The sequence below is a fragment of the Muntiacus reevesi genome, chromosome 17 (genome assembly GCF_963930625.1).
Source record: "Muntiacus reevesi chromosome 17, mMunRee1.1, whole genome shotgun sequence".
Classification (NCBI taxonomy): Eukaryota; Metazoa; Chordata; class Mammalia; order Artiodactyla; family Cervidae; genus Muntiacus; species Muntiacus reevesi.
The window spans coordinates 404,333-430,678 of NC_089265.1; the positions used below are offsets into that span (position 1 = coordinate 404,333).

The window sequence follows — 26,346 nt, forward strand, 5'->3', positions numbered from 1 at the left end:
ACATGAGAACTAAATGCAGTGTGAAATCCTTGATTAGATCCTAAACTAGGAAAAATAAATTAGTGGGAAAAAAGTGCATTCAAATAAGATTCGTGAATTAGCCAAAAGTAGTGTAGTGATGTTAGCTTCCAGGTTTGAATAATTATACCATAGTCATTTAATATGTTAACATTTGGGGAAGCACATAAGGGATATACAAAGACTCTACTGGTTTCTGTAGGTTTAAAATTATCTTTAAAATGAAAATTATTATTTCAACAACATTAAAAAAGACAAAACTCCATTGATATCCATCAACATAGAATAGTTAAAATAATGGTATTTTCATACAGTGGAATATAGTGTATTGGTTACAGAGAACAAGAATTTGTATACAGTGACATGGAAAAATAGGTTAAGGTAGTCATTAAAGGGAAAGAAAGAAGATACATATTCTGTTACCATTTATGTAAAAGAATGTTTTTACCTATAATGTACATGTGTGAAAATATTGATGCATTTCTAGCATTGTGATTGCCTATGGAGAGTAGAACATATATTAATTAATATATTCCCTTAAGGTTTTATGACTTTCGTATGTTCATGTAATAGTTGTAATGTTTTTATGTATGTCTTTTCCATAAAGAGGAATGCAGAAAGATAGTTAACTCATTAGTGATAGCTTATGGTGAATGGTGTTGAATTTGTGGTCTTCGAAGGAGAAGAATTCACTCTGGGACCAAAGATGGGGCCTCTGTCATTCAGAGCTTTGTGTAGCAGAAATTTTGCTGAAGTGAAAGAATAGAGAGGAGCTTTCAGAGAAAGGCACTGGGAGGGGGTGGGAGTAGCCACCCTCATGCTCTAGCGGGGCATTCTGTGTACCTCAAGGTATGTGTAGCTCAAAGCTGGGAAGGTTTTACCAGCCTCCTCTCCCTTCACATATGTCTTGAGATAGCATCAAAACAAGATTAACCAAGGGAAACAAGTGTCTGAACAAGATGTTGGGATATATTGTATCCATATAATCAAAGGCATAGGTTTTTGAAGAAAAACAGGTTTCTGAGTAAGATACATTGTTTTGTTGTATAATCATTAGCTCTGGGGTTAGAGTTAGTCTTAGGCAAAATAGATTGTTGCCATAGCAACTCAGAGGCCTAAGGGGAAAGAATGTAAAAAAAAAAGAAGGGTTGCCTCCTCCTCTTCCTGAAGGGCCCTGGACTCTATCAACCTACCTAAAAGTTAACTCTTATTAGTCTCTACTGTTATATAAAACATTAAGATAGAAGTACTAAGTCCAAGTATGTAATTCCCTTAATAACACCTTTCATGTATTTGATATTTTGGCTCTTTGTGTTAAGCTCATTAGGTAACTTTTAGGATTATATGTACAGTGATTCATTGGTTGATTGCTGTGTCTGGCTTTGAATGAAGTCCAGGGAGTACTTGTTTTGCATTGTGTATTGTTTTGATGACTAGTTTACAAACTCCTGTGGTCAGAAGCTAAAGAATCTGCCTGCAGTACTGGAGACCCAGGTTTGATCTCTGGGCCGGGAACATCCCCTGCAGAAGGGAGTTGCTACCCACTCCAGTATTCTTGCCTGAAGAGTTCCATGGATAGAGAAGCCTGGCAGGCTGCAGTCCATGGGGTCGCAAAGAGTTGGACATGACTGAGCAAATAACACACATACACACATACTGGACTAATGGGATGAGATTTGTGTTTTAGAATGATCACTCTTGAGTGGAGTGTCGAGAAAGATTTTGGAGGGGGTAGTGAGTTAAGAGTAGTCGAGGCAGGATCATCATCTGTGGGAGAGATGTGAATGTGTAAAGACATCACGTACTTTTCATCCTGTGCTTCAAAATATCTCAAGATGTTCCATACTAATTTATAAAGGGGCAAAATGGAGAGGGATTTAAGTTTCATTAAAACTCAACATTCAGAAAACTAAGATCCTGGCATCTGGTTCCATCACTTCATGGCAAATAGATGAGGAAACAGTGGAATCAGTGAGAGACTTTATTCCTGGGGACTCCAGAATCACTGCAGATGGTGACTGCAGCTGTGAAATTAAAAGACGCTTGCTCTTTGGGAGAAAAGCGGTGACCAACCTAGACAGCATATTAAAAAACAGAGTTTGCCAACAAAGTTCCATCTAGTCCAGCTGTGGTTTTTACAATAGTCATGTATGGATGTGAGAGCTGGGCTATAAAGAAAGCTGAGTGTCAAAGAATTAATGCTTTTGAACTGTGGTGTTGGAGAAGACTCTTGAGAGTCCCTTGGGCTGCAAGGAGATCCAATCAGTCAATCCTAAAGAAAATCAGTCCTGAATATTTTTTGGAAGGACTGATGCTGAAGCTGAAACTCCAATAACTGGCCACCCGATGTGAGGAACTGACTCATTTGAAAAGACCCTGATGTTGGGAAAGATTGAAGGCAGGAGGAGACGGGATGACAAAGGATGAGATGGTTGGATGGCATCACCGACTCTATGGACATGAGTTTGAGCAAGCTCCTGGAGTTGATGATGGACAGGGAAGCCTGGTGTGCTGCAGTCTGTGGGGTCACAAAGAGTTGGACATGACTGAGTGACTGAACTGAACTGACCGATGACTGAAAATGGAGAGGGGAGACATTGAACTGACCCAGAAAGGCTTTGCTACATCATGCTCAACTGGAAATAATTAGTTAAAAGTTTAGTAAATTGTTTCTAATTAGCTCATAATTTAAAGAAGCACGTGCTCCTTTTTTCATTAGCTTACTAGCCACGGAGAACTTAAGGAAGAATTGGAAGGAAAGCAGATTTATTTTTGTCACCATCTCCTATACAGTTGCCCATACAAAATTCCCACTATATCAAGGCCTGGCTGTCAAGCCACATTCGTATTTGCTAGACATGAATGATAATTACAGTAGTTTACATAGAGATGAAATAAAGTGTTTGCATTTTAGAAGAGATGTTAATTTAAACAGTTTCTAACTGACAGATATAAACATTTAATATTTGAACAAAAGATGGGTTGTCTTTTTTTGCAAGGTATTAAACATAATATAATTGTCTAATGATATATGCCCACAAACTGAGTGCCTGTTTTTATATTTAATTAGCATTGTAGCCACGAAGATCTCTATCCCAGTGGTCTTCATAAATAGAACTTGCCTGGGGAAAAGTACTACACTAAACCTCGGAAACTGCAAATGAGAAATAGAATGACCCTCCTTTGCTTCCTAGAGTGAGCAGTTTTCAAAGGTTTTGGGGTGTTTTTATTTGCTTTTTTAAAAATTCTTGTGTGCATGATGATTGATAAAATGAATGATTTACAAGGATAGTTGTGCAATTTGTTGACATATTCATCCACATTTTGAGAATAGATTCTTTGCAGTGTGGGAGTGGGTAATTTAAACCTAGATAATTTGGAAATTATTGGTAAATGCATATAAGCTGTTTACTTTTTAAAATTTATTTTTATCATTACTTCTGCTTTTGTTTTCATTCTGTAGATTTTAAAACAGATTACAGATATCTTCTGTTTTAAAAATTTAATACATTAGTTTGTGACTCTAAGATTTAAGGACTTAAAGAACTCTTCAGTACCATTATTATGATGAGTGTAAGTCTTGAGTATCACTTAATAACCTATTCTATTTTCAAATTTGTGTGATTGGGTTGATGGAAAATTAATTGATCTAAGAAAGAAATGAAAATTTTTGTTTGAGCTAAACTTGTTTGGTCCATACACAGTTATATCACTGCACTTCTTCAGAGGTCAAGACACATTTATATCCAGTGTTTTTGAGACAGGGCTATATATCAACTAACATATTATTGACAGCTTACACAATCCATATCTGAGAGCCATGTGACCTCTTTTCAAGAAAGAATGTTATATTTAAGGTGTGGTGTTGTCTTAGGAGAATGTTGCCATTTGTGGATGAGGGGAAATTTCTACTGATGGGAAAGGTTTGTTTGATGCATAAGGCAGATAAACTATCAACAGTGGGGAGAGGGGAGGCCAGAGGGCAGAGAAAATTTTTTATGTTTAAGTTTTTCTTATCTTGGTTTAAATGTGAATTTTACCTCACAGTTGACTCAATTTTTCCCATTAATCAAAACCCAAAGTCCACGTGTTGCTTTTGGTTAGTATTGCTCAAATTTGTTTTACTCCGTATACTAATGTAGCATGTGGTTCTCCTTTTTATCCTCTCCATACCATGTCTTTGAGGAATAGGAGTCATTTTTTCTAAATTCTAGATTTTGTGGTTTAAGAGACCAGAGAACAACCGTTATTTTTCCAAAGAGCTCCTTCTTCCATCTCACCTGCATTTTATTGAGGGCTTGTTATAGTGGGTTGTACTATTTGGAGTACATCTCTGAACAAAACAGATTTTAAAAATCCATTTCCTTCATGGCATTTATATTTCCAGTCTAGGGGAGGTAGACAGTAAACAAAAATGAAGTTTGTTAGACATCTTCTAGAAAACCATAGCAGATAACAAAGGAAATAGGGAAGTGTAGGACCATGTTGGATGCGTCAGATGTGTGACTCAGTGCAATAGGACCCAGGGAGGGTGGAGAAGAGGATCAGTTTACATTTAAATGGTTGCTGTGGCTACCTTGCAAGAGATGAAGGAGCTGGGATGAAAAGCTACTCTATAATTGGTGCAGTTACAATCAGATGGGGCTTGAACCCACCTCTGTTTTAATTGAGATCCCACACCTGGGCTCAGGACTTAATGAAGCTTGGATTCTTAATATTGTGTCACAGAAGGAATTCAGTGACAGACAGACTGAATCATGTCCGAGTCTGTGACCCCATGAACTATAGCTCTCCAGACTTCTCTGTCCTCCACTGTCTCCTGGAGTTGGCTCAGATTCATGTCCATTGAGTCAGTGATACTATCTAACCATCTCATCCTCTGCTGCCCACTTCTCCTTTTGCCTTCATTCTTTCCCAGAATCAGGGTCTTCTCCAGTGAGTCAGCTTTTTGCATCAGATGGCCAAAGTATTAGAACTTCAGCCACAACCCTTCCAATAAATATTCACAGTTGATTTCATTTAAGATTGACTGGTTTGATCTCCTTGCTATCTCAAGAGTCTTCTCTAGCATCACAGCCAGAAAGCATCAATTCTTGGATGCTCAGCCTGCTTTATGGACCAGCTCACATCCTTATATGACTACTGGGAAAACATAGCTTTGACTATACAGATCTTTGTTGGCAAAGTGATGTCTCTGCTCTTTAATATGCTGTCTAGATTTGTCATAGCTTTCTTTCCAGGGAGCAGGCGTCTGTTAATTTCATGGCTGCAGTCACTATCTGCAGTGACTTTCGGACCGAAGAAAATAAAATCTGTCACTACTTCCACTCTATCCCTTTCTATTTGCCATGAAATGATGGGACTGGATGCCTGATCTTAGTATTTTTAATGTTGAGTTTCAAGTTTTACACTCTCCTCTTTCGCCCTCATCAAGAAACTCTTTAGTGCCTCTTCACTTTCTGCCATTAGAGTGGTATCATCTGCATGTCTGAGGTTGTTAGTATTTCTCCCTGCAGTTTTTATTCCAGTTTGTGATTCATCCAGCCTGGCAGTTCACATGGTGTACTCTGTGTGTATGTAAGTTAAATACGCAGGATGACAATATATGGTCTTGTCATGCTCCTTTCCCAATTTGGAACCAGTCATTACATGTCCGGTTCTAACTTGCTTCTTGACCCGCACATAGTTTTCCCAGGAGACCTAGTTGATTCTAACCAGTTTATGTTCTATATATCCTAGGCTATGCCATTCTTCTAAAGGTTGTGCCCTCTACCCTCCTGTTTCAAAACCTGGTTTGAAGGTTGTGTTATAATAAAGATCTTCCTTTGTTTTAATTGTTTGGTGCTTAAATGGTCCTTTTTTGTTTTTAAAATTTTGTAAAGTGCTTTCTGTTTTGCAAATGTCTTATTTAAGTGGCATTTAGAACTACTTATTATTAGTTGTTGCAAAAATCTAGAAATTTACAAGTTTGGATTTTTAATAACAATTGTTCTTGGCCTGAAAATTTTGAAAATTTTCAAAGCAATAAAAAATTAGAAGAATAGTAAAATGAATAGTCATTCCCTTCATCGATGCTCAACAATTAAGAAAATTAAATTTTGTGACATTTGCTTTAGAAAATATATATGTACCTTCTTTTCTGATAAATCATTTGATAGCCATAAGTTGCAGTAACATTAATGCCATATGATTATCTAATATATATTACATATTCAAAGTTTTTCCTCTTGTCTCCTTTTTATCCATGATCCAGTCCAGGATCCCCCATTTGGTTGTCATGACTTGTCTCCTTTAATTTGTACTAGTCTCCTACCTTTACTTTGGTCTTTTACGACATTGACATTTTTAAGGAGACCAGGCCGGTTGTCTTATATATGTCTCATAATCTGAATTTGATCATTTATTCATGGTTTGATTCTAATTAAACAATGCCAGATATGCTTTTACCTTTTGAAGTATGAAAAGCATGAAATAATGGGGATTTTTACAGTCTTTTGTAAATATCACTTCCAGTTATTACAAAATGCTGATAAAGCACTTGACCTTGTAATAACCATTGTCACAGAGTCAAAGAACATTAATCCAGTAGACTTTTAGATTTTATCTCCAGAAGTCATAAATTGAAGAAAATTAGCAGAATAGGCACAGTTTTAAAACAAAAGAGAAACAGAAAGCTAGATTTTGACACCTTTATATATCAAAGTGTATTTTCAGGTTTGACCTAATCCTTATTGTTCCTCCCCCAGCTCCTATCATTTTAAATCATCTATGCTGTCCCTGAAGCTTTTTAGTGTTGACTCCCTGTCTGCCTCTCATGTAACAAGGGCAACTTCAGACTTAGGCCAAATGGCTAAGGAACCCGTAATTAGTGTGTTCAGACAGAATATTCAGGTCCTGGAACCTGAGTCTCTTGAAGAACCAGTTGATTTTCTACCAGAGTTCCAGGGATTTACATTGACAGGCCAAGTAGAAAGTCTGTAATCTTGACATCTTCCGTAAGGGAAGATGAAGATATCAGGGATACCACAGAATGAAGTTTTATCTTAAATAATATCAGTTCAGTTCAGTCGCTCAGTCAAGTCTGACTCTTGGTGACCCTGTGGACTGCAGCATGGCAGTCTTCCCTGTCCGTCACCAACTCCCAGAGCTCGCTCATACTCATGTCCATTGAGTCAGTGATGCCATCCAACCATCCCTTCCTCTGTTGTCCCCTTCTCCTCCTGCCTTCAGTCTTTCCCAGCATCAGGGTCTTTTCTAATGAGTCATCTCTTCCCATCAGGTGACCAAAGTAATGGAGCTTCAGCCTCAGCATCAGTCCTTCCAATAACATTCAGGAGTGATTTCCTTTAAGATTGACTGATTTGGTCTCCTTGCAGTCCAAGGGACTGTCAAGAGTCTTTTCCATCACCACAGTTGAAAATTATCAATTCTTTGGTGCTCAGCTTTCTTTATGGTCCAACTCATGTATCCATACATGACTACTGGAAAATAGGTAGGACCTACCCATATTAAGCAGTACGTTTATACAGTTTGTGTGTGTTAAGTACCGTTTTAGGATAATGGGTTTCTTTTACCTGTTTACTGTTTTTCATAATAATTTTCCTCTTTTTTTAGCTACAAGGCTTTGGCCGACCAAGTGTATACCATGCTGCTATTGTCATCTTCCTTGAATTCTTCGCATGGGGCCTGTTGACAACTTCAATGTTAACTGTAAGTATTGCTGAATCAGGTCCTTGTTTATGAGAGCAGAGACATCCTTAAGCATATAAGCTGTATATCTAGGTATGTGTTTGAGAGTAGCTCTTGACAGTAATTTAAGACTGTGTAATTGTGTTGTTTCCCCTGTAGACTGTGAACCACCTGCAACAAAATATCTGCTTATTAAATATTCTCAGGTAGCAGGACTACTTCCATTGAACCAAAATCTTGGGAGTGCTTGTGTGTGAACTCTAGTCTGCATAGTTAGGGAAATCTTTTAGAAGTCCTAGAGGAAACATTGAAGTTTGTAACTTACTTAGAATGGATGTAACAGCCTTTGAGTTAAGAACATAGTAATAAGAGATTGGTAAGTATTATATAACAGTGACAGTGGTGAATGAAAGAATAAAGAATTTCCATTTTTGGTAGCTGACCTATAGCCATTTATTTGCAGAGACCATCTAATCCCTTAGCAAGAACTTGGAGATTTGATATACGATGTGGTTAGAGGGAAGGAAGATGCTGAAGAAAAGATTGGGGTGCAGACTCTAAGTGCCTAGTAACTACTTAACACTCAGTTTTAATAAAGGTATTTTTTAATTGACCTTAAGAGTTGAGTTGTCTTAAATTGTTTTATAAAAATGATTGTTGGTTATCTCTTCCCGACGACCACTTTGCCTTACCAGAGAATCCTTTTGGATCCAGGTACGCTTTGTTCCCAAATTAGGTTTAGAAAACAGAGACCTTGAGAGGGTGGCTATTACCTTTACGGATTACTTTGTTATACGCTTTTTAAAGTTTCTCATTCTTCTAGCACATTTAAAATTACATCTTGGATGAAATAATAAGGTTAAACTGCCTGTGTTTTTAATCCTCTGTTTTATTCTTTTTCATTGCATTGCCTTTTTCTTCATTAATCTTTTACTGTAGAAGATTATTGGTTAATGAGGGATAAGTGGTCTCCATTTCAAGTTTCATGAGGTCCTGCCTGCTGTGTTCTTCACTATGTCCCTAGTGCCTAGGGGCTGCCTGGGACACAGGTGTAAAATGTGCATTTTCTTTGAACAAATATATGTGTTACAGGCACATGTGTCTTGAATGATTGCTTTTCTAAGACATATTTTTAATATAAATATAGACACACCAGTCTATTCATTTTAACAGAGTGTTATAATTTAATTTTTACCCATGTTTTCTGATTCTTCCCCCCCCCCCCCCCCCAGTGTCTTTAGGTTATAAAGTTCAGAGTTTCAAAATAGTGCTTTTCTGACGCAACTGGTTGTCTATACTTGTAGATGTTCAGCGGGTTTCTCAATGTAGAAGTTATTCTGTAACCATTCTTTATTTGGTAAGAATTCGAATTGAAATGAGGAATACTTTAGTGTTTTTGATATCCTGTGAGGAATTCTAAAACCACCTTCCATACATCTGGGGCATTTTGACCCTGTACCAGATTATCAGTCAGTCAGTCAGTCAATTCAGTCTCTCAGTCGTGTCCTACTCTTTGCGACTCCATGATGAAACACAGCACACCAGGCCTCCCTGTCCATCACTAACTCCTGGAGTTTACCCAGACTCATGTCCATTGAGGTGGTGATGCCATCTAACCATCTCATCCTCTGTCGTCCCCTTCTCTTCCTGCCTTCAGTCTTTCCCAACATCAGGGTCTTTTCAAATGAGCCAGCTCTTTGCATCAGGTAGACAAAATATTGGAGTTTCAGCTTCAATATCAGTCCTCCCAATGAATACCCAGAACTGATTTCCTTTAGGATGGACTGGTTGGATCTCCTTGCAGTCCGAGGGACTCTCAAGAGTCTTTTCAACACCACAGTTCATTCTTTGGCACTCAGCGTTCTTTATGGTCCAACCCTCACATCCATACACGACCACTGGAAAAACCATAGCCGTGACTAGAAGGTCCTTTGCTCGCAAAGTAATGTCTCTGCTTATTAATATGCTGTCTAGGTTGGTTATAACTTTCCTTCCAAGGAGTAAGCGTCTTTTAATTTCATGGCTACAGTCACCAACTGCAGTGATTTTGGAGCCCAGATAAATAAAGTCAGCCACTATTTCCTCATCTATTTGCCAAGAAATGATGGGACCGGATGCCATGATCATAGTTTTCTGAATGTTGAGCTTTAAGCCAACTTTTTCACTCTCCTCCTTCACTTTCATCAAGAGACTCTTTAGTTCTTCACTTTTTGCCATAAGGATGGTGTCATCTGCATATCTGAGGTTATTGATATTTCTCCCGGCAATCTTGATTCCAGCTTGTGCTTCCTCCAGCTCAGCGTTTCTCATGCTGTTCTCTGCGTATAAGTTAAATAAGCAGGGTGACAATATACAGCCTTGATGTACTCCTTTTCCTATTTGGAACCAGTCTGTTGTTCCATGTCCAGTCTAACTGTTGCTTCCTGACCTGCATACAGGTTCCTCAGGAGGCAGGTCAGGTGGTCTGGTATTCCCATCTCTTTCAGAATTTTCCACAATTTATTATGATCCACACAGTCAGTGGCTTTGGCATAGTCAGTAAGGTAGAAATAGATATTTTTCTGGAACTCTCTTGATTTTTCGATGATCCAACGTATGTTGGCAGTTTGATCTCTGGTTCCTCTGCCTTTTCTAAAACCAGCTTGAACATCTGGAAGTTTGCAGTTCACGTATTGCTGAAGCCTGGCTTGGAGAATTTTGAGTATTACTTTACTAGCGTGTGAAAAGAGTGCAATTGTGCGGTAGTTTGAGCATTCTTTGGCATTGGAATGAAAACTGACCTTTTCCAGTCCTGTGGCCACTGATGAGTTTTCCAAATTTGCTGACATATTGAGTACAGCACTTTCACAGCATCATCTTTTAGGATTTAACATAACTCAACTGGAATTCTATCACTTCCACTAGCTTTGTTCGTAGTGATGCTTCCTAAGGCCCGCTTGACTTCACATTCCAGGATGTCTGGCTCTAGGTGAGTGAGCACACCATCGTGATTATCTGGGTCGTGAGGATGGATCTCTTTTTATATAGTTCTTCTGTATATTCTTGCCACCTCCTCTTAATATTTTCTGCTTCTGTTAGGTCCATACCATTTCTGTCCGTCATTGAGCCCATCTTTGCATGAAATGTTCCCTTGGTATCTCTAATTTTCTTGAAGAGTTCTCTAGTCCCTCCTTTTCTATTGTTTTTCTCAATTTCTTTGCATTGATCACTGAGGAAAGATTTCTTATATCTCCTTGCTGTTCTTTGAAACTCTGCATTCAAATGGGAATATCTTTCCTTTTCTCCTTTGCTTTTGCTTCTCTTCTTTTCACAGCTATTTGTGAGACCTCCTCAGACAGCTATTTTGCTTTTTTGCATTTCTTTTTCTCGGGGATGGTCTTGATCCCTGTCTCCTGTACAATGTCATGAACCTCCGACCATAGTTCTTCAGGCACTATCTGACCTAGTCCCTTAAATCTATTTCTCACTTCCACTGTATAGTCATGAGGGATTTGATTTAGGTCATACCTGAAAGGTTTAGTAGTTTTCCCTACTTTCTTCAGTTTAAGTCTGAATTTGGCAATAAGGAGTTCATGATCTGAGCCACAATTAGCTCCTGGTCTTGTTTTTGCTGACTGTATAGAGCTTCTCCATCTTTGGATGCAAAGAATATAAATAGTCTGAATTCAGTGTTGACCATCTGGTGATGTCCATGTGTAGAGTCTTCTCTTGTGTTGTTGGAAGAGGGTGTTTGCTATGACCAGTGTGTTCTCTTTGCAAAACTCTATTAGCCTTTGCCCAGCTTCATTCTGCACTCCAAGGCCAAATTTGCCTATTACTCTAGGTATTTCTTGACTTCCTACTTTTGCATTCCAGTTCCCTATAATATAAAGGACATCTTCTTTTGGTGTTAGTTCTAGAAGGTCTTGTAGGTCTTCATAGAACTGTTCAGCTTCTTCAGTGTTATTGGTTGGGGCATAGACTTGGATTACCATCATATTGCATGGTTTGCCTTGGAAACGAACAGAGATCATTCTGTCATTTTTAAGATTGCATCCAAGTACTGCATTTCGGACTCTCTTGTTGACTATGATGGCTACACCATTTCTTCTAAGGGATTTCTGCCCACAGTAGTAGATACAATGGTCATCTGAGTTTAATTCACCCATTCTAGTCCATCTTAGTTCGCTGATTCCTAGAATGTTGACATTCACTCTTGCCATCTCCTGTTTGACCACTTTCAGTTTGCCTCGATTCATGTACCTAACATTCCAGGTTCCTATGCAATATTGCTTTTTACAGCATTAGACCTTACTTCTGTCACCAGTCACATCCACAACTGGGTGTTGTTTTTGCTTTGGCTCCATCGCTTCATTCTTTTCTGGAGTTACTTCTCCACTGATCTCCAGTAGCATATTGGGTGTCTACCAACCTGGGGAGTTCATCTTTCAGTGTCCTGACTTTTTGCCTTTTCATTCTGTCCATGGGGTTCTCAAGGCAAGAATACTGAAGTGGTTTGCCATTCCCTTCTCCAGTGGACCACATTCTGTCAGACCTGTCCACCATGACCCATCCATCTTGGGTGGCCCCACACGGCATGGCTTAGTTTCATTAAGTTAAGGCTGTGATCCCTGTGATCAGATTGGCTAGTTGTCTGTGATTGTGGTTTCAATCTGTCTGTCCTCTGATTCTCTCTCAGGGCCTACCCTCTTACTTGGGTTTCTCTTGGATGTGGAGTATCTCTTCACAGATGCTCCAGCAAAACACAACTGCTGCTCCTTACCTTGGATGTGGGGTAGCTCCTCTGGGCCGTTGCCCCTGACCTTGGACGTGGGGTAGCTCCTCCCATGCACTCCTTGGACGTGGGGTAGCTCCTCTTGGCCACCCTGACTTGGACGTGGGTAAGCTCCTCTCAGCCACCCCTGACCATGGACGTGTGGTATCTCCTCTCAGCCGCCTCTGCCCACTCGAGCAGCTGCTGCCAGATTATCAAATCCATTTTAAATTTAATTGATTAGCTAATGTGCCCCAGGGGCCTAGTATATCTTCTTTCTTACTGCCCAAAACAATTTTCTTAGGGTTTCTGTGTCCCTGTTAGACCCTGGAATGCAATCTTAGAAGGTAGCTAAAATGCTCTTTTTGCAGATTCTGAGCAGTTTTACTGCTTGCAAAGGTTTGGTTAAAATGACTAGTTATGTGAGGAATACAGATTTGCTAGTGTCACTCTACAGTGTCATAGACGAAGTATTGCTCAGTTAATGAAAATGAAAATCACTCAGTTGTGTCCAATTCTTTGCAACCACATGGGCGATACAGTACATGGAATTCTCCAAACCAGAATACTGGAGTGGGTAGCCTTTCCCTTCTCCAGGGGATCTTCTGGACCCAGGGATCAAGCATTGTGGGCGGATTATTTACCAGCTGAGCCACAAAGGAAGCCCATGTTCTCATGTTTTTTCTAAGCTTTTGGTGTTGCTAAATTAAGCTAAATGTCTTTTACTTTCCTGTCTCCTCCAGATTTTACCATAGTTTGGTAACTTTGTGTCTTTCTTTCTTTCTTTCTTTTTTTTTTTTGATGTGGGAGAATTGGTTTACTCCTTTTTTTGAAAAGAAAGATTTGCTCTGGCATACACCCTTCACTTTCTGCCTTTTCTGGTTGGACAGAGAAGTGATAATATTAGGTTGTTCAAAAAGGAAGGGGCAAATATAGGGTTTGTTTCATGACAGCTGGAGTTTGTTATTCTCTTCCTTTATGATGGAGTTTATTAAAGTCCAGTTTCCAGTTCTTGGAATCTTGAGTCTGTCATCTACCTTGGTATAATTTAAGGATGATGGTTCACACGTATTCCTTCCCCCTGTCCCAACTTCTGCTGTAGCTAGTAGATAGCAAGCACTCTGTTCTGTTTCCAGGGCAAGAAAAAGTCCTGAGATCAGAGTTTGAGATACAGAGCGGTATATACATAATCATATTTTGTACAGTCTGACTGCATTTGGTTTAAGTAGTGCAGAACAATTTACGTCTTTAAAAAAATTTTTTTATTTTGTTTTGGCTACATCTGGTCAAAGTTGTGGCACACGGACTCCTCATTGTGGTGTGTGGCCTTGTCTCTGTTGGTGGCATGGGGGCTGCAGAGCACACGGACTCTGTCGTTGTGACATGTGCATGCATCATCTTAGCTGTCCCATGGCATGTGGGATTTTAATTCCCCGACAGGTATTGAATCTGCATCCCTTGCACTGGAAGGCAGATCCTGAACCACTGGAACACCAGGGAATTCCCAAGAATTTACTTATTATTTTCTCTGTGAGATTTGTTGCCTCTCTCATGTGGCCATGTCCTAGCTTACAGCTTTAGTTTGTTAATTAGGCACCATCAGAAAGGTCTCCACCCCTAGTATACTGAAGCAAAACCACAAAGGTGGCCTTACACAATGGCCTTAACCTTCCAGTAGTACTATTAGCTCATACATAAAAATGACTTCTCTCTTATCTTACATTCCTGTTTGATATTCTACCCTCTCACCAAAGTATGTATCCTTTTAGAGTGCCTGATCTTATTTTAATGTAAATAAAGTACTCTGATTAAATTTCTTTAAATGTCTTAAAGTATATTTAAACAGAGGATGTTTTTCAATAAAGATATGCTTAATATTAGTCCTTATGAATGAAGAATTTTATTTTTTGCAGTTTGCAGATTTTCTTTTGTACGGTCACATTTCAGGAATCCTGCTAAAAATTCAAGGACTCAATATTTCTTCCTACCACCCCATCTTCTCTCTGTATGGTGATTACTAATCCAAAGAATGCTCTTCAAACACTTTGCTGCCACATTCAGTTTTCCTATACCTTCTTACTTACTCTCAACATATATGTTCATATAACAGACATGTAGCCTATCTCATCAGCTCCACAGTCCAGCCCTTCTGCTTCCTTTGCATAACCAGTGTTTTCTCTTGAGAAGTGAGGTGGATAGGTGAATAGAGCTGTTTGTCAGGCATTTTGGGCAGAGTACACAGGCACTTTGAGGCATGATTTGCTCTGCACTTGAAAAGGAAGTAAAGTTCTGACTATAAGCAAATTGACATTGTTTGCTTTCTGGATTTGCACTTGAAAAGGAAGTAAAGTTCTGACCATAAGCATGTTGACATTGTTTGCTTTCTGGATTCATATGGTGTTCCAGACTCATCTTATATGATTTTGACAATTTCCTTATGGTGTTTTTGACCATAGTACCCAGAACCTACTGAAATGTTACAGCTACAAGCCATGAGCTACGCTGCAAATCATGACCTTTGGAGGAGAGGATCTTCATCCAGGGTCAGAGATGAGGCTTGATCACTTGAAGCTTTTGTGTAATAAAGTTTTATTAAAGTATAAAGGTATAGACATAGGCCTCTTCTGGCATAGGCATCAGAAGAGGGCAGAAAATGTGCTGGTTTTAGCTAACAGTTATATGTCTGTTAAAGGATCATCTCAAAACTGAGAGTTGTATCAAGCCCCTCTCCCACAACATGCATTTTGAGATAGCATTTGCACAAAGTGAACATCTCCGGCCATAAAACAATTGACATGAATCTTAAAGGAAGGCAGATTTCCAAGCAAATACATAGTTAAAACTTTTTCATTTTGTATAGAGAAGGAGAAAACAAAAAAAAATCCTCCACTTGCAGTCTATTTCCTCCACTTGGGGTTCCCGAGGCTTCCTACCTGTTACCCTCTCACTACCCTTTTGTGTCATATAATTATTAAAATAAGTACTGCTCACTAAAAGTACCGGTAATACGTGATGTATGTTTGTGTGCTCAGTCCCTCCATCGTGTCCAACGCTTTGCAGTCCCGTGGACTGTAGCCCACCAGGCTCCTCTGTCCATGGAATTGTTGCAGAAACAGGGACCCCTTCCAGGGCCCAGAAGTGGTGTCTTGTCTAACACTTGGAAATGAATTGTCTGAGACACATATGCTGACAGAGAAAGATTTTCATTGGGAAGGGGTGCCTGGGCAGAGAGCAGTTGGGTAAGGGAACCCAGGAGGACTGCTCTGCTGCTTGGCTCGCAGTCTCGGGCTATATGGTGATTAGTTTCCGGGTTGTCCTTGGGTAATCATTCTGACTCAGAGTCCTTCCTGGTGGCACACACATTGCTCAGCTAAGATGGATGCCAGCGAGAAGGATTCTGGGAGGTAGTTGAATATGTGGTGTCACCTTTTGACCTTTCCTGAACTCTTCCGGTGGTTGGTGGTGGCTTCTTGGTTCCGAGTTCCTTACCAGGACCTCCTGTCTTAAAACAACTCATGCAGATGGTTGCTGTGGTACCTGGCCAGGGTGGGTGGTTTCAGTCAGTGTGCTTCCCCTAACAGGATTTTCCAAGCAAGACTACTTGAGTGGGTTGCCATTTCCTACTCCAGGGGATCTTTCTGACCCAGGCATCGAACCTGCATCTCTTGCGTCTCCTGCATTGGCAGGTGGATTCTTTACCACAACATGATCTTAAAGGAAGGCAGATTTCCAAGCAAATACATAGTTAAAAGAAAACTTTTTCATTTTGTTATACATTATATTAAATCTTTACCTTCTTTTGCACAGCTGACGGTTACCACGTCTTAGCTAATCAGATGCAATGACCTTTGTTTGGCATTTATTTCTGTCTTATTATTGTGTGTTGTATGTTGTAATCTGTAGCATGCTTTTGTATGTATAAACTTGTGAATGCTTTAAAAAAATGCTGATTTTCAACTTACCAAGTTAATATAATTTTAAGAAAAGTTGACATGAAAATATCAATGCAGGGTAACTGTTGGTGGGTCTCTTTGTCTTAGAATTTGGTATATAAAATATTTAGTGCGCATTCTAGATTTTTTAATAATTTTTCAGCACTTTTTATATACCATTATATTGCTTTCTGGCATCCATTACATCTGATGGGAAGAGAGTTGTTAGTAAGTATTGTAGTTCATTTGATGTCAGGGGGTCTGTAAACTATGGTCCACAGGCTTAATCTGGCCCACTACCTGTTTTTATGTGGTCTGTGTACTAAAAAATTTTTTTTTTGCATTTCTAAAAACTATGCTTTTGGTCACACATGAAAACTGTATGAAACTCAACTGTAAGAAACTCAACTGTAAAGTTTTCTTGGACCACAGCAGTGCCCAGTGGATGTGAAAGCTTTTGTTCTACAGTGGCAGAGTTGAGTAGTTGTAACACAGACCATCTTACCTAAAATATTTATCTTACATTTATGTTCCTTTACACAGTAAGTTTGTTTGTCCCTACTATAAGTAGTAATTCATTTTCTTTTTCGTGCTGCTTTAGAGATTTTATCTTTGTCTTCAACAGTTTCTGTTATAATGTGTCTAGGTGTGGATCTGTATTTTGTTTGTTTCTTTATTTGTTTTTTAGCCATGTCTTGCAACTTGGAGGATCTTAGTTCCCTGACGAGGGGTTGAACCTGGACTTTGGTAATGAAGGTGCCGAGTCCTAAGCACTGAACCGCCAGGGAATTCTCTTTCTGGGTTATATACTTGGGGCTTGTTTAGCTTCTGAGGTCTATGGATATATATGTATGTATATATGGCTTCCCAGGTGGCACTTTTGAAACCACTGATGCACTTTTGATGCAGCAATTCATTGATGCTTTTGAACTGTGGTGTTGGAGAAAACTCTTGAGAGTCCCTTGGACTGCAAGGAGATCAAACCAGTCAGTCCTAAGGAAATCAGTCCTGAGTATTCATTGGAAGGACTGATGCTGAAGCTTCAATACTTTGATCACTTGATGTGAGGAACTGACTCACTGGAAAAGACTCTAATGCTGGGATAGGTTGAAGGCAGGAGGAGAAGGGGATGACAGAGGATGAGATGGTTGGATGGCATCACCAACTTGGTGGACAGGAGTTTGAGCAAGGTCCAGGAGTTGATGATGGACACTACGTGTGCTACGTTCCATGGAGTCACAAAGAGTCAGACACAACTGAGTGACTGCACTGAACTGAGGTGGCGCTAGTGGTAAGAACCCCACCAGTGCAGTGGATGTAAGATATATGGGTTCATTCCCAGGATAGGAAAGGTGCCCTGGAGAAGGAGCTGGCAACCCACTCCCATATGTGTATGTGTGTGTATGTGTATATATACATATTTTTTTCTAATCCAATTTGGGAAGTTTTGGCCATTATTGTTTGAAATATTTTTGCTGCCCTTTCTATGTTTTCCATTCGGGACTCTAATCATACTTGAATTGTCACAGGTGTCAAGGGACTTGGAAGTGAAGTTCATCCCACCTGCGCCACCAGAATTTTCGCTTTTTTCAGAATTTTACCATCAGAATTTTCACTTTGGTATGACAGAACAGAAGGTCAGCAAATTCTGTCCTAATAAAACTGGACAAAACAATCACAAACAACCATTTCAGTACAACCAGAGGCACGCAACAAACTGAGAAGCACTTACTTATTAAGCTATTCAACTTCAGGCAACAACAGTGGTTTTGCAGTTCTGAGCTGTATCCTTCTGTTAAATTGTAGCTGTGAGTGTAACAGTTTCTGAGTCCTGTGACTCCTTTTGGCAAACCACAGAAATCCATTCTGTTGTTGATGGACATTTGGTTTCCCTGTGTTTGCCTATTACACATATTGGTTTTATGGTATTTCCTGTATATGTCTGTTGGTGAATGTGTATACGTTTTTTTCTTCTTTCTACCTAGAAATAAACTGCAGAGTTTTGTTCAATTTGCTATATACTGCCAAAAGTTTCCAGAGTGGTTGAATCAATTCACCCTCCCGTAAACCAGACTCTACATCTTCACCCACAATTGGTATCTCATTGTTAATGATTCCAATGTGTACAGTGTGGCCTTATTTTCCATCTTCCTGATGATCAATGAAGTTAACGTCCTTTATATATATTTGTCTTGTGACTGTCTTTGTGAAGTGTCAGCTCAAGTATTTCATCCGTTTTAAACAATTGTTTTGTCTTTTCTTTTCTTATTATGTGTAGGATTTCTTTATATATTCTGGATGTAAGTTAGTTGGTTTTTTTTTTACATGTATGTATGTTTGTTTTCCTTCATGGATCACAGCCTTGCTGTGTCAAAGGGGCTTGTGTAACTCCATGAATTTATGGCTCCTCAAGATGGACAGGACATAGTGAAGAGTGCTGACAGGATGTAGTACACTGGAGAAGAAAATTGCAACCCACTACAGTATTCTTGCCTAGAGAACCCCAGGGAAAGTATAAAAAGGCAAAAAGATATGACACAGAAGATGAGCCACCCAAATTGGAAGGTGTCCAATATACTACTGCAGAAGAGTGGAGGGCAAGAGTGCAGTAAGAATGAAGTGGTGGGTTGAAGCGCGAATGACGTTCAGCTTTGAATGTGTCTGGTGCTGAAAGTAAAGTCCAATAAATACAATAAATATTGCATAGGAATCTGGAATGTTAGATTCATGAATTAAGATAAATTGGATGTGGTTAACTAGGAGATGGCAAGATTGACCATTGACATCTTAGGACTCACTGAGTGAATGTGAACAGGAATGGATGGATTTAATTCAGATGACCATCATATCTACTACTGTAGGCAAGAATCCATCAGAAGAAATGGAGTAGCTCTCATTCAACAGAAGAGTCGGAAATGCAGCACTTGGGTGCAGTCTCAAAAACAACAGAATAATATCAGTTTGTTTCCAAGGCAAGCCTTATTCAACATCCCAGTAATCCAAGTGTGTGTCCCAGCCAATGATGTGAAAGAAGCTGAAGTTGACCACTTCTATGAAGATCAAGATCTAAAAGATCCTACAAGATCTTTTAGAACTAACACCAGAAAAAGATGTCTTTTTCATTATGGGAAATTGGAATGCAAAAGGAGCAAGTCAAGAGATACCTGGAGTAACTGGCAAGTTTGGTGTACAAAATGAAACAGGGCAAAGACTAACAGACTTTTGCCAAGAGAACACACTGGTCATAGCAAACACCCTTTCCATCAGCCCAAGAGTTAACTCTACACATGGACATCGCCAAATGGTCAATACCAAAATCAGGTTGATTATGTTCTTTGCAGCCAAAATTGGAGAAGTTCTAACAGTCAGCAAAAACAAAACACGGAGTTGACTGTGGCTCAGATCATGGGTTCTTTATTGCATAATTCAGACTTAAATTGAAGAAAGTAGGGAAAACCACTAGGCCATTAAGTTCAGTTCAGTTGCTCAGTCATGTCTGACTCTTTGTGACCCATGGACTGCAGCAGCCAGGCTTCCCTGTCCATCACCAACTCCCAGAGCTTACTCAGACTCATGTCCATTGAGTCAGTGATGCCATCCAACCATCTCATCCTCTGCCGTACCATTTTCCAATGAGTCAGTGCTTTGCATCAGGTGGCCAAAGTATTGGAGCTTTAGTTTCAGCATCAGTTGTTCCAATGAATATTCAGGACTGATTTCCTTTAGGATTGACTGGTTGGATCTCCTTGCAGTCCAAGGGACTCTCAAGAGTCTTCTCCAACACCACAGTTCAAAAGCATCGTGCTCAGCTTTCTTTATGGTTCAACTCTCACATCCGTACGTGACTACTAGAAAAACCATAGCTTTGTTCAGTCCTTGCTGTTTCTATCCTTTATTGTGCCCATTCTTGCATGAAGTGTTCCCTTGGTATCTCTGATTTTCTTGAAGAGATCTCTAGTCTTTCTCATTCTATTGTTTTTCTCTATTTCCTTGGCATTGATCACTTGGGAAGGCTTTCTTATCTCTCTTTGCTGTTTTTGAAACTCTGCATACAGATGAGTATATCTTTCCTTTTCTGCTTTGCCTTTCACTTCTCTTCTTTTCTCAGCTATTTGTAAGGCCTCAGATGACCATTTTGCTTTTCTGCATTTCTTTTTCTTGGGGATGGTGTTGATCACTGCCTCCTGTATAATGTCACAAACCTCTGTCCATAGTTCTTCAGGCACTTTGTCTACCAGATCTAATCCCTTTAACCTATTTGTCATTTCCACTGTATAACCATAAGGGATTTGATTTAAGTCATACCTGAATGGTCTAGTGGTTTTTCCTACATTCTTCAGTTTAAGTCTGAATTTGGCAATAAGGAGTTCATGATCTGAGCTACAGTCAGCTCCCAGTCTTGTTTTTGCTGATTGTATAGAGCTTCTCCATCTTCAGCTACAAAGAATATAATCAATCTGATTTTGGTATTGACCATCTGGTGATGTCCATGTATATAGTCATCTGTTGTGTAGGTGGAAGAGGGTGTTTGCTATGACTAGTGCATTCTCTTTGCAGAACTCTTGTTAGCCTTTGCCCTGCTTCATTTTGTACTTCCAAGGCCAAATTTGCTTGTTTATTCAGTTATCTCTTGACTTCCAATTTATGTATTCCAGTTCCCTGGGATGAAAAGGGCATCTTTTTTTGGTGTTCGTTCTAGAAGGTCTTGTAGGTCTTCATAAAACTGTTCAACTTCAGTTTCTTCTGCATTATTGGTTGATGCATAGATTGGATTACTGTGATATTGAACGGTTTGCCTTGGAATTGAACAGAGATCATTCTGTCTTTGAGATTGCACCCAGGAACTGCATTTCAGACTCTTTTGTTGACTATGACGGCTATTCTTTTTCTTCTAAGGGATTCTTGGCCACAGTAGTAGATACAATGATCGTCTGAATTAAATTCACCCATTCTAGTCCATTTTAGTTCACTGATTCCTAAAATGTCAATGTTTACTCTTGCCATTAAGTATGACCTAAATCAAATCCCTTATGTTTATACAGTAGAGGTGATGAATAGATTTAAGGGATTAGATCTGTTAACAGAGTGCCTGAAGGACTATAGACAGAGATTTGTAACGTTGTTTAGGAGGCCGTGACCAAAACTATCCCAAAGAAAAAGAAATACAGGAAGGCGAGATTGTTGTCTGAGGAGGCTTACAAATTCCTGAAGAAGGAAGAGAAGCAAAAACAAGAAATAGAGGGAGGATGACACCCAGCTGGATGCAGAGTTCTCTAGAGCAGCAGTGAAAGGAAAGAAGACCTTCTTAAGTGAGCAAACGGTGCAGAGAAAGAGAGGAAATAACAGAGCAGGAAAGACTGAAGATGATCTCAAGAAAACTGGAGCTATCAAAGGAACATTTCATGTTCCTTTGCAACCCCATGGATGGTAACAAAAATGGTAAGGACTTAACAAACAGAAGAGATTAAGAAGAGGTTGCAAGAGTACACACAAGAACTGTACCAAAAAGGTCTTAATGACCTTGATAACCATGATGGTGTGGACACTCACCTAGAGCTAGACATCCTGGAGTCTGAAATCAAATAGACCTTAGGAAGCATTACTACAAAGCTAGTGATTGTGATGGAATTCCAGCTGAGCTATTTATAATCCTGAAAGATGATGCTGTTAAACTGCTGCACTCAATATGTCAGCAAATGTTGAAAACTCAACAGTGATCTCAGGACTGGAAATGGTCAGTTTTCATTCTAGTCCCCCAAAAGGGCAATGCCAAAGAATGTTCAGACTACCATACAATTGAGCTCATTTCACATGCTAGCAAGGTTATGCTCAAAATCCTTCAAGCTAGGCTTCAACAGTATCAACTGAGAACTTCCGGATCTACAAGCTAGATTTAGAAAAGGCAGAGGAACCAGAGATCAAATTGGATCATGGAGAAAGCAAGGGAGTTCCAGAAAAACATGTATTTCTGCTTCATTGACTACACTAAAGCCTTTGACTGTGTAGATCACAATGAACTATGGAAAACTCTTAAAGAAGTGGGAGTACCAGACTACCTTGCCTGTCTCCTGAAAAACCTAAATGTGGGTCAAGAAGCAACAGTTAGAATTGGACATAGAACAACTGATTGGTTCAAAATTGAGAGATGAACAAGGCTGTATAATGTCACCCTGTTTATTTAACTTATATGCACACAGAGTACATCATGGGAAATGCCAGTGTGGATGGAACACAAGCTTTCATCAAGATTGCTGGGAGGAATATCAGCAACTTCAGACATTCAGAGGATGAGTAGTTAGATAGCATCAGCAACTCAGTGGACATCAATTTGAGCAACCTCCATGATATAGTGGAGAAGGAAATGACAACCCACTCCAGTTTTCTTGCCTGGAAAATCCCAGGGAAAGAGGAGCCTGGTAGGCTGCTGTCTATGGGGACAGACAGAGTCGGACACAACTGAAGCAACTTAGCAGCAGCAGCATGATATGATGGAGGACAGAGAAGCCCGGCGTGCTACAATCCATGGGGTTGCAAAGTCAGATACGACTAGGGACTGAACAACAGTAACAGCAAAATGTTTGTTTATTTTTGAACACTCACATGTTTATTGATAATGTCCCTTTTCCCTCCTTGAATTACTTTTTCACTCTCTTAATAGTGTCTTCGGATGAACAGAAGTTCATAATCTTTACACAGTTCAATTTACTGATTTTTTTTTTTCTTCTTATGTTTAGTTGCTTTTTTAAAATCTTGTTCAGGAAACTTTCTTCCATTAATGAGAACCTACTGTATAGCACAGGAAGCTCTACTCAATGCTCTGTGGTGACCTAAATGGAAAGGGAATCAAAAAGACAGGGGGCACATGTGTAGCTAATTGACTTTTTTGTACAGTAGAAACTAACAGAAGATTGTAAAGGAACTATATTCCAAAAAAATTTTTTAAAAAGAAACCTTCTTCCCCCAAGATTTATTTGTTTATTTTTCACGCACACATCTTTTATACCAATTCTCAGTCTGTGATTTTTCTCATAAACCAGTTTCATGATTTTTTCTAGCAAAATCATATTTTATAAGAGTTGATTTATTTTGGTTCATATTAATATATGTTGAACCAGTGTCATTTTATTTAAAAAAATTTTTCCCCACTCCATCTGTCAACTTAATCATAAATCAGACAGTTATATTCACATGGATTTATTTTCTGAATTTTATATTCTATTTTTGTATATATCCTATGTCAGTACTGTGCTGTGTTGATTTCTTTAACATTTTCTTGATATCTTCCATAACTTACGTGACTTGGTTCTTCTTCCTCAGGACTGCCTTGGCTATAGCTGGGAATGGAGGGGAGACTGGGGGAGGACAGATAAATGTATATGTAAAAAATAATAATAATTTATTTTTTATAAAAGATTGCCTTGGCTATTATAAGGCTTTTCTATATCCATGTAAATTGTGTAATCAACTCTTCAATATTCACAAAATGACTTGCTGGAAATTTTGAATATGATTGCATTCAGTTCAGTTCAGTTCAGTTGCTCAGTCGTGTCCGACTCTTTGAGACCCCATGAACCGCAGCACACCAGGCCTCCCTATCCATCACCAACTCCCGGAGTTTACCCAAACTCACGTCCATTGAGTTAGTGATGCCATCCAACCATCTCATCCTCTGTCCTACCCTTCTCCTCCTGCCTTCGATCTTTCCCAACATCAAGGTCTTTTCAAATGAGTCAGCTCTTCGAATCAGGTGGGCAAAATATTGGAGTTTCAGCTTCAACATTAGTCCTTCCAATGAACACCCAGGGCTGATCTCCTTTAGGATGTACTGGTTGGATCTCCATGCAGTCCAAGGGACTCTCAAGAGTCTTCTCCAACACTACAGTTCGAAAGCATCAATTCTTCTGCACTCAGCATTCTTTATAGTCCAACTCTCACATCCATACATGACTATAGGAAAAACCATAGCTTTGACTAGATGGACCTTTGTTGGCAAAGTCATGTCTCTGCTTTTTAATATGCTGTTTAGCTGGCATAGCTTTTCTTGAAAGGAGCAAGCATCTTTTAATTTCATGGCTGCAGTCACCATCTGCAGTGATTTTGGAGCCCAAAAAAAGAAAGTCTCTCACTGTTCCCATTGTTTCCCTATCTGTCCCCCTATCTGTCATGAAGTGATGGGACCTGATGCCATGATCTTAGTTTTCTGAATGTTGAGTTTTAAGCCAACTTTTTTACTGTCATCTTTCACTTTCATCAAGAGGCTCTTTAGTTCTTCTTAGCTTTCTGCCATAAGGGTGGTGTCATCTGCATATCTGAGGTTATTGATATTTCACCCAGCAATCTTGATTCCAGTTTGTTCTTCCTCCAGCCCAGCATTTTGCATAAGGTATCTCCATAACTCTGCCGTTCAAGCACTTAGAGGTCTCCCTTACCTGGAGTCCTCCTCTGTTGTTCGGCACATCAGGCACATAGAGGGGGCCCCCCTGACCGGGGTCCTACTCTGTAGATCGTTTCATCAAGAACTTAAAGGGGTGGCCTGGGTGGAGTCCTCCTCTGTAGTTCGGACCATCAGTCACTTAAAGGAGCACCCTGGGCAGGGCCCTGCTAGTTCAGTGCGCCAGGTGTTTGATTGTCCAATCTCTATCAGAGAGAGGCTATGGGGATGGCTCCCCTCCCTACACGTGACAGCACTGTTACCTTTCTCCCATGGCTGCCTAGCTTTCCCCTGAAGGCATTTCCCACCACAGTCTCCTCCCTCACATCTGCTCGATCTGTCTCTGCACAGTCAACAGCAGCCCTCACCCTGGGATTGCTCCACAATCCCTAAACTCCAGCTCCCAGCCACTGGCCTTCTAGGGGACCTGCGTCCCTGTCCAGGGTGTGTATGGTTGTGGCAAGGACTGTCTGATTCTCATTCCATTTAGGCTGCCACAAATCAGCTGTTTCACTCTCAGCCTTAAATGATTTTCCTCTGACTCAGACAATTGCCCCACTATGGGGATTGGACTCCTACTTCAGTTCCCCCCAGCTGCCGAGTCCTAGTAACACTCCTATTTTTCTCCCTAGTGTCTTGATCCTGTTGAGTTTTGCATGGTTCTGTATATTCTTTTCCACTGGTCAGGTACTCCTGTCTGCTCTCAGCTGGTGTTCTGCATGCAGTTCTGCATCTGAAGATGTATTCCTGATGTATCCGTGGAGAGAGATGTACTCCACATCCACCTACTTCTCTGCCATCTTGTTCTCTCCTTATAATCAGTTCTTTAAGACAGGCTTTCCTTACTTGTTTGATGCTTTGCCTTGTTTTGTGCTGGTCCTTCTGCAACAGATTGTTTTTAATGCATGTGGCATCCCCTTGAATCTTTTGGAGGACACTTAAACTTATTTTAAAGCTTCCTTTTGTTTCCTACTATGATTTGGTTTGGAGAAGGAAATGGCAGCCCACTCCATTATCCTTGCCTGAAAAATTCCATGGATGGAGGAGCCTGGTAGGCTACAGTCCATTGGGTCGCAAAGAGTCGGACACAACTGAGTGACTTCATTGTGTATATATTGTATGATTTGGTTATTTGGCAATGAGGTAGATTATCTTCTATTTTCTGTACTCTTTTTTTTGTGTGTCTTCCCGTGGTTTTCCTCAAATTCTTTTGATGAATTGTATGTATTTTATATTTACAAATGAGAGGGTAGTTCAGGAATTGTGAATAGAAATGTCTTTTGGGACTACGCAAGTGTTGTAAATGTGAGAAGTGGGGTAAGAATAGGTTTGTGTTATTGTTGGAATACATGTTCTTTCTATTGCAGCAGCCACTATCGACTTAGACAGTTGGTGACATGGCAGTTCAGTCCCCATGTTTTGAAACCTTATGCATTCCTATGAAATGCTAGAAAATTATTTATACTTTGGTTAAATTTCCTGTGATTTACATATTGACAGCCAACTCGCTTGGAAGATAATGG

General features: G+C 39.8%; 1 protein-coding gene across 4 annotated transcripts in view; it reads left to right on the forward strand.

Annotated features, from left to right (window-relative positions):
* Positions 1-26,346, forward strand: part of MFSD14B (major facilitator superfamily domain containing 14B) — a 122,577-nt gene that overhangs the window by 28,357 nt on the left and 67,874 nt on the right. For all 4 annotated transcript variants that reach the window (XM_065908297.1, XM_065908298.1, XM_065908300.1 and 1 more), the window contains one exon: positions 7,633-7,728. In XM_065908297.1, the coding sequence (XP_065764369.1) occupies positions 7,633-7,728 (96 nt within the window). The remainder of the gene's footprint in view (positions 1-7,632; positions 7,729-26,346) is intronic.